Source organism: Vulpes vulpes, chromosome 15 (genome assembly GCF_048418805.1).
Source record: "Vulpes vulpes isolate BD-2025 chromosome 15, VulVul3, whole genome shotgun sequence".
Taxonomy (NCBI): Eukaryota; Metazoa; Chordata; class Mammalia; order Carnivora; family Canidae; genus Vulpes; species Vulpes vulpes.
In genome coordinates, this window is record NC_132794.1 from 5,965,954 (window position 1) to 5,975,038 (window position 9,085).

The 9,085-nt window shown below is 44.6% G+C and overlaps 1 protein-coding gene across 3 annotated transcripts in view; it reads left to right on the forward strand.

Annotated features, from left to right (window-relative positions):
* The window catches only part of LCA5L (lebercilin LCA5 like), a 280,078-nt gene that overhangs the window by 267,109 nt on the left and 3,884 nt on the right, over nt 1-9,085 (forward strand). For all 3 annotated transcript variants that reach the window (XM_072740540.1, XM_072740539.1, XM_072740541.1), the window contains 3 exons: nt 6,940-7,021; nt 8,699-8,802; nt 8,967-9,084. In XM_072740540.1, the coding sequence (XP_072596641.1) occupies nt 6,940-7,021; nt 8,699-8,802; nt 8,967-9,084 (304 nt within the window). The remainder of the gene's footprint in view (nt 1-6,939; nt 7,022-8,698; nt 8,803-8,966; nt 9,085) is intronic.

A 9,085-nucleotide genomic window follows, 5' to 3' on the forward strand; every position in this document is an offset into this window, starting at 1 on the left:
TAGTGAGTTAATGGAGCAAAGCAATGATTGTCGACTTTGCAGCACCACAGAGGAGACACCACCAGACATTATATACTTGCCCACTGATATGCACACCATCACCTAGGGCAGACTCTTCCCCCAAAAAAAATCATACCCAGATGTGATCAAACACTTATTTTTTTAATATTTTATTTTTTTAAAAAATATTTTTATTCATGAAAGACAGAGAGAGAGAGGCAGAGACACAGGCAGAAGGAGGAGGCTCCATGCAGGGAGCCTGACGTGGGACTCGATCCTGGGATCCCGGGATCACGACCTGGGTACTAAACCACTGAGCCACCCAGGGATTCCCTAATATTTTATTTTTTAAAGTAATTTCTACACCCAGTGTGGGGCTCAAACTCACAACCCCAAGATCAAGAGTCACATACTCTACCAGCTGAGCCAGCCAGGAGCCCCTGTGGTCAAACATTGGGATCTAAAAGTATAGGAGCAGGGGAATGTGGCAGCACTTCAGGGGGCAATCAGCATCGTCAGGCTATGGGAAGCCCTACAGCACAAACAACCCAGTTTCTACAAGAACTAAATAGCAAGGGTGCCTGGGTGGCTCAGTAGGTTAAGCATCTGCCTTCAACTAAGGTCATGATCTCAAGGTACTGGGATCCAGCCCCACGTTGGGCTCCCTGCTTGGTGGGGAATCTGCTATTCTCTGTTCCTCTGTCCCTCCCCCTGCTCATGTTCTCTCTTGCTCGTTCTTTCTCAAATAAATAAATAAAATATTTAAATAAATAAATAGGAAGGAAGGAATAAAAGAAGAGATAAAAGAAGTATCAGTAAATGTGGAGAAAGTGGAACCCTCAAGCACCATTAGGGGGAAATGTAAATGGCACAGCCACTATAGAAACTATATGGCAGTTCCTCAAAAAATTAAAAATGCATATGATCCAGCAATTCCACCTCTGTGTCTAAACCCAAAAGAATTGAGAGATTTTACTTATTTATTCATGAGAGACACAAAGAGGCAGAGACACAGGCAGAGGGAGAAGCAGGCTCCCCACAGGGAGCCCCATGTGGGACCTGAGCCAAAGGCAGACACTCAACCACTGAGCCACCCAGGTGCCCCGAAAGCAGAGTCTTGAGATATGTGTACCCTCATGTTTCTGGCAACACTATTCACAATAGCTAAAATGTGGAAGCAACCCAGGTGTCCATCAGTAGGTGTCATGAATAATGTGATACACACACACACACACACACACACACACGATGAAGTAGTATTCAGCCTTAAGAAGGAGGGAAATTCTGACTCACACTACAAGGATGAACCTTCAGAACACTCTGCCAACTGAAATCAGCCAGTCACAAAAGACAAATATGATATTATTCTACTTATATGAGGTACTTAGTCAAAATCATGAAGACCCAGTAGAGTGGTGGTTGCCAGGAGCTGGGAAAAGGCAGAGTGGGAAGTTAGCCTTGAATGAAAACGGAGTTTCAGTTTTACAAAATGAGAAGAGCTCTGGGAATGGACCTCGGTGGTGGTTGCACAACGTGAATGCTATTTAATGCCACTGACCTGTACACTTAAAATTATTAAAATAGTGACTCTTATGTGCATTTCACCATAATAAAAAAAAAAAGAAAGAAAACCCACCAGATTGTATACTTTAAAAGGGCAAATTATGTGGTATGTGAATTACATCAATAAAGCTGTATATAAACAAGTTTTTTTAAAGACTAACAGACATTTTTTAATGGGGGAGTTGGGCAGAGAGAGACAGAAAGGGAGAGAATCCAAGCAGGCTCCACGCCCAGCGCAGAGCTCAATCTCACGACCCTGAGATCATGACCTAAACAGAAATCAAGAGTCAGACACTTAACCGACTGAGCCACCCAGGCACCAAGACTAAGAGACATACTAATCTTAAATGTTTTGGACTTTTTTTGGAATCTGATTCAAGCAAACTTAAAAAAAAAAATTGAGACAGTTGGAAAAATGTGAAACAAACTAGATATTTGATATTATGGGATTATTACTGATTTTTTTTTTTTTTTGGTAGGTGCAATGTTGACATTGTGGTTTGGTTTTGAAACGATGCCCTTGTCTGCTATAGATACATAGTGAAAGACTTACAGATTAAATTATATGATGCCTAGGACTTGCCTCAAAATAAGCCCCAGACAAGGGATGGGATCAGAGGGGGTGGTGTGTAGACAGAAACAGGGCATGAGTTGTTCATTAGTGAATGAACTCACTGGCTCACTGGTTCATGGAGGTTCACTATATATTTTCTCTACTTTTGTATATTTTTTATATATTCATTTTTTAAGATTTTATTTATTTATTCATGGAGACACAGAGAAAGAGGCAGGAGACATAGGCAGAGGGAGAAGCAGGCTCCATGCAGGGAGCCCAATGTGGGACTGAGTCCCAGGACCCCACGATCATGCCCTGGGCCAAAGGCAGGCGCTAAACTGCTAAGCCACCCAGGCATCCCATATTTTTTATATTTTTATAATAACATTCTTTCAAAGGGAAAAATAAGAAAAATTACATTCTTATGCATAACAAAAGTTGAAATAGATCAAGAAGATGGGTTAAATACATGTTTTTCATCCCTTCCTGCCACAACCTATGGAAATGACAGAAAATATACTTTTAAAACAATAACCCATAACCCCAGAAAGAATACCACAATTGTACCAGGACTGCCAAAGAATTTCTGGAAGATAAAAAGACCAAAAGCAATGTTTTGGATTGATGGAGAAACCAGACACAGATGATCACAACCTAAATCATGGTGCAGAAAACCTGCTGGTGATGTAACAGGATCGGAATCAACACAAGTGACCAGCAGGAGCAGAGCCTTAGGACAAGCTCTCTTCACATCCGGTTGAAGCTGTGGTCCTCAAACTTGGCTGCACGGTAATCACCTGGGGAGCCTTGAAAACTCCATTGCCCCAGCCACACTGATACCTATGAAATCAGAATCTCAGGGGGTGGCACCAGGCACCGGAAGATCAACTGCAGTCACTAGAGGTGGGCACCTTGCACTACATTCACTAGCAGATAATCGGGGATTCTGGTTTGAGCTGAGAAAGGCATTGTTCACTCTGGCCTCAGGTGTTGGGGTGATAGACCACATGTGACTTCTCTGTCTGGAGAACCCCCGTAGGAGGAATCAGTGAAGGAGTCAAAGAAGGTAGGCACACAAAGGCAAAGAGCTGGGGGCAAGTCATGGGCAAATGGTAGAGACCTGGGCACATTTACTGAAGACAGACAGCAGGCAGAAGCTTTTATGTGGATGGCAGAGCAGAAGCAGCCACAGCACAAGGTGCTGGAGAAGCATTTGTCCAGCGGAAGACAGGAGTGAGAAGCGCTTGAGCACATGGGACTGAGGCATCAAGCTCACCTGCCCATCCTGTCAACAGTGCTCACAGCACCTGAGTCCAGCATTTTCCATCAGGCAGAAAGTTTGTGAATGCATCACTTGAGAAGAAACGGGGTACCTAGGGTGAAATGCCTGCATCCCAGGTAAACCCCTTCAAAGACTACATTCTGGAATGTGGGAGGCACTTAGTCAAATGACTCGCCTCCAAGTGAAACCTGACAGCAAGTCCCACTGATGTACCCAGAGCCTTCCCATTCAGGAAAGAAACTGACTAATGAAATAAATTTCTACACAAAATAAATAGGTAGGTAGGGGCACCCGGGGGGCTCAGTGGTTGAGCGTCTGCCTTTGGCTTGGGTCATGATCCCGGGGTCCTGGGATCGAGTCCCACATCGGGCTCCCTGCAGGGAGCCTGCTTCTCCCTCTGCCTATGTCCCTGCCTCTCTCTGTGTCTCTCATGAATAAATAAATAATATCTTTTAAAAAATAAATAGGTAAATAAAATAATCCAGCCCCCTTATTCTGAAATATGCTCAAGCAACCAAGTCTATGAAGAAAACCAGCATCATGAAGAAAGCACAAATAGCAAGCAGAACAGCTGACCCTACAGGTTTAGTCTAATATCTAGGATAGAAGATACTGTGCCCCCAAAATAAGAAAGTTGTTCATAACAACAGAAAACAGTAAGTGAGAAAAGCTGATTTCAGCAGACGAAACTCAGTGGAAGACCTAGAAGATAAGGAAAATTCATGGACATTGAGGAAATCTCCCAAAAACAAAAAGCGAGCCAGAAGACAGATGAAAAACACATGAAGGAAAAGAAGACGCACTGGGCAGTGTAGGTTATACAAAATCATCTAAAACAATCCACTGGGCCATTTCCCATAACTCAGTCAATACACCCATGGCCTATCACCTGTGATTTCTTCCTACATTCAGGATATACTCCTACCTCCTTCCGGTCCTGATTCATCTGGAAAAATGAGATTGCCTTTTATGCTTCATGGTCATCCCCGTACTGACCCAAGGAGAAGCAACCAAGGGTCCTGACTGCTCAGTGACTATGGCTACAAATCACTCCACACCTTAGCAGCTTAAGAAATGACAATATGAATTTTGTTCATGAATCCACAATTTGGGCAAGGCTTGCTGGCAATAGCTCATCTCTGCCGCTCTTGACATCAGCTAAGGCGGTTCAGAGGCCGGGGGCCGGAATTCTCTGAAGTCTCACACGTATGTCTGCAGTTGGTGCCAACTGACAGCTGAGATCATAACTGGGGTGTCGGCCAGAACCACCCATGTGTGGTGTGGGCTTCCTCACAGCATGGTGGCTAGGTTCCCAGGAGAAGAGCAGAGACAGACGAGTACCCGTCACATAGCATCTCTTCCACCTCATCCCTTTGTCCAGGCAGTACAAGAGGAGGAGCAATCGATTCTTAATGGGGAGTCACAAGGTTCTGGAAGAGCATACAGGACCAGAAATATTGCTGAAGCAATTTTAGGAAAACGCAGTCTGCCATATTAACATAGATCATTAATACCCGAGTTTGGGAGGGCACAGTCCCAAAGATCAAAATTTGTGTCTCTGTACTTTGAAACTCTTTACAAAGTCATCCCAACACCAATTCTGGACTCTGCTCCATGCCCAGAGTGTGGGCTAAAGTAAGGGGAGAGAATGTCAGTCTTGCACAGCTCCCAGCTGACATCCTGCCGCTCCACCCCACATCCAGGCTACAAGCTCACCTCCACCAGAACGGCCTTGTCTATTAAGACCTCGTTTCCTGTCTTTTGGAAGCCATCCATCCTGATCCTAATTTGGCTCCCCACCATGACCCAACTTCCCTTGAACACTGACCTGATAGCCTTTGAGCTCATGAGTAGTCCATCCTATGAATATTCCCCCAAGCATTCATGAACATTCCTAGATGTGGATTTCCCTTCCTACTCTTTCTCTTGATTAACTTATTGATCTCAGCTATACAAGTATCCTGGATCGTGTTCTGAACCTGTCGGCTCTGATTTTGAGTCCAGCTCTGTGGAGGGCACCCACACCTGAACCTTTGTTCCGAGCCTGAGGGAGGACTGCCCTGCAGGTGGCTTCCTTTTGCCCCCAGCCAGCCCTGCATCAGACACCGGTCAGTCAGCCCTTCTTATCTGCCTTCTTCCTCTCCACTGCTGAAGTGGACCAAAAAAACAAAAAGAAAACTGAATTTTCCAGACCATCAATGCTTTGCCCCTCTAAGTATCAAAATCTTTCTTGTCTTAACCAGTAAGGGTAAAAAAAAAAAAAAATCTAAGATCTTCTTATAAGATCTTCTATATTCTTCTATATTTCTAAGATCTTTCTATATTCTTCTTAAACGTAATATCCAGAATAAACTTGACCAATTTTTCATGGTAACAAACTGCCTCCATTACTGTTCTTTCTTACTAAATGCAGCGTTATCATAGTGAGAAAGAAAAAGAGAAACATACTGTAACATTTTTGCTCCTAGAAGCTTAATTTCTAGAAAAGGTTAATATTCTCATACTTTATCCATTTGGCTCTGACAGCAAATTAATTTTATGGTTAAAGTAAGTACAAAACCAAGGCACCTGGGGGGCTCAGTCAGTGAAGCGTCTGCCTTCAGCTCAGGTCATGATCCTGGGGTCCTGGGATGGAGCCGTGTCACGCTCCCTGCTCAGGTTGGAGTCTGCTTCTCCCTCTCCCTCTGCCCCCCTGCTCCCACTCATGCTCGCATCCTCTCTCTCTCTCAAATAAATAAATCTTTTTTTTTTTAGATTTTATTTATTTGTTCATGAGAATACACAGAGAGGAGAGAGAGAGAGAGAGAGAGAGGCAGAGACACAGGCAGAGGGAGAAGCAGGCTCCATGCAGGGAGCCCGACGTGGGACTCGATCCAGGGTCTCCAGGATCGCGCCCTGGGCTATAGTTGGCGCTAAACCGCTGAGCCACCGGGGCTGCCCTCAAATAAATAAATCTTTAAAAAATAGTAATAAATAAAATAAAAAGCCAATTCTGAGACTTAAAGCTGAACAACGATGCCCTTGTTCCAGGCCTTACCCACCTGCACCTACCATCTGAATGCGGGCCTGTCTAGCAGAACTTCTGTGATGGTGGGAATGTTCCATCTGCACCACCCAACAGTGTGGTCACCAGTCGCGGCCGCTGCTGAGCCCTGGAAATACGGGTAATGTGACGGAGGACAGAATTGTTCACTTCATCTTAATTAGATCACAACGTGGCTGGTGGCTATGCTGGACCATGAGGAAAAAAAAAAAACACCAGCAAACTTCAAGGCACAGACCCAGGGGACAGAAAAGCTACAGTGAAAGACACTGGCTTGCAAAGCCCTCGGCAATACTGTGCCTGACCCAAAGTCTGTTGCTCTGTTAAAAACTACTTTTTGGTGTCGGAAACAATATCCAAGGATATGGCCTTTCTGTTTCTGTGAACATCTACAGATTTTTTTCGAAGAACACTGAGCCCACTTAAATTGTTTTATAGAAGAAATTAAGGCTAAGAGCAGACATTCATTTTAAAAAATGGTATTGTTCTCTTTAGGAAAAGGACCGAGAGCTCGAAATTAGAAATATCTATACTAGTCGGATACTTAAAAATTTACATGACAAAGATTATCCAAAAGGTATGCTTTAATTACTTTTTGCTCAAAATCTATTTTTAAGTCTGTAGTCCTGTTCGTCCACTTTATGTCATGCAAATGATGGGTATTTTTAAAAATCGTTTTACTAGGCTTTAAAATACTTTGCGAATCTCGAAGAATAATGAGCTGTGTGATATGGAGGAAACAGTAGGAGGGAATAGAGATGGTCTCCGGTGCGGTGCTCGCAGCCCCTGAGGGAGAGCCCCACTTTCCAGCGGGGAGCCAAATGCCTGCCAGATGTTGCACTTTCCAAGTACATGTTAGTCAGTGTGTGAGCTTCTTTTTATTATTATTCATGAGAGACACAGGCAGAGAGAGAAGCAGACTCCCTGCGGAGAGCCCGATGCGGGACTCAGATCCCAGGACCCAGGGTCACGCCCTGAGCCAAAGGCAGACGGTTCAACCGCTGAGCCCCCCAGGGGCCCCAGTGTGTGGGTTTTTAAAATCATCATAACTTAGGCACAATCCACCTCATATTGCACCCATTTTAAGTGCGTATTTCAGCAGGTTTTGACAAATGCTGAAAGGCATGGGACCAGCACCCCGGTCAGCACAGAACCTCCCCTCAGGAGGACCCTGCACGACCCCCTGCCATCAGGAGTCCCTGTCCCTGGACTGAGGCAACCACTGATTTCCCTGGTCAGAGCAGCTTCCTTTGCCTCTTTGCCTGTTCTAGAATTTCCTGGTGGTGGAGTCCTACAGCAGGTGCTCTGTGTCTGGCTGCTTTTTTTTTTTTTTTTTTTTTTTAATTTTATTTATAGAGACACACAGAGAGAGAGAGGCAGAGACCCAGACAGAAGCATGCTCCATGCAGGGAGCCTGACATGGGACTGGATCCTGGGACTCCGGGATCACCCCCCGGGCTGCAGGCGGCGCTAAACCGCTGAGCCACCCGGGCTGCCCGTGTCTGGCTGCTTTTGTTCAGCCTAATGCTTTTGAGATACGCCCACACAGCTGCAGCCCATCACTGGTTTGTACCTTTTCATTGCCCAGTAGTATTTTTCCTTCAAGACAAGATGTACTTATTCCCTCGACCCCCACCCCGCCCCCAAGATCTGCCAGCACAAGGCTTTGCTCACAAGAGGTACAACAGGAACACCCACCCTGTTTTGGTTTAAAAAAAAAAAAAAAAAAAGCCACTAAGCAGCAACAACCTCATCTCTCTTTGCCTTTGTTTGCTTCTGCTTTGTTATCCAGAATAACAGCCTGCAGAGATGATCGTCCCAACCATGGGGTCATTTGAATGGGTTATCGCTTTGAGGAAAGCGTAGCCTTAGTGGCAGGCTCCGGCGTGGGCAATCCATCTAGCTGCTGGTAACCAAGCGTGTGGGCACAGGAGGTCTCCGTGGCTCAGCCGCGGCTCCCTGCCTCACTACCACGTGTCCTCCATCAGCAACGCAGACCTAGCCTCAGGCCTCCTTGCTTTGGAGCCTAACACTGTGATACCCATGACCTCTGTTGCCCAAAACAAGACAAAACAGGCAAAATGGTAGAGGGAAGAGGGAAACTGGCAAACGTTATACATATATTGAAAAAACAAGTTTTAAATGCCTAATACACTTTGTTTTACACCAGAAACTTGTGTTAATTTATATCTAAAATCAATGTTGCTTCCACATGTAAAATATGTTTCTCACATATAATGTGCCTGTCCTGCAGTTTCTTCAACAAAATCTGTACAAGCAGAGAGAAGTTTTCCATTGACAAGTATGAAACACCAGGAAACCCAAAAATCAGAAGATGCTCCATCTTTGACGGCTAAGGTACAACAGATCTGAATTCAGTGTCTGAACGTATCCTTGTGAAAATAGGGTATAAACAGTCTCTTATCCTACACAACTATTTGTACTTGTTGAATAAAATACAACTTAAAATGATCTGTGCCCCCCCCCCCAAAATGTGTTTTTGCTGCTTTTCTAAATTATAGGGGAAGAAGACAACCAGAAACATTGGTCATAAAGAAAAATTGACTGAAATAACCCATGCGATTCCTCGCTCTATCAGCAAACTTCCAAAACAAGAGGATTCCAAGAGAAAATATGAAGG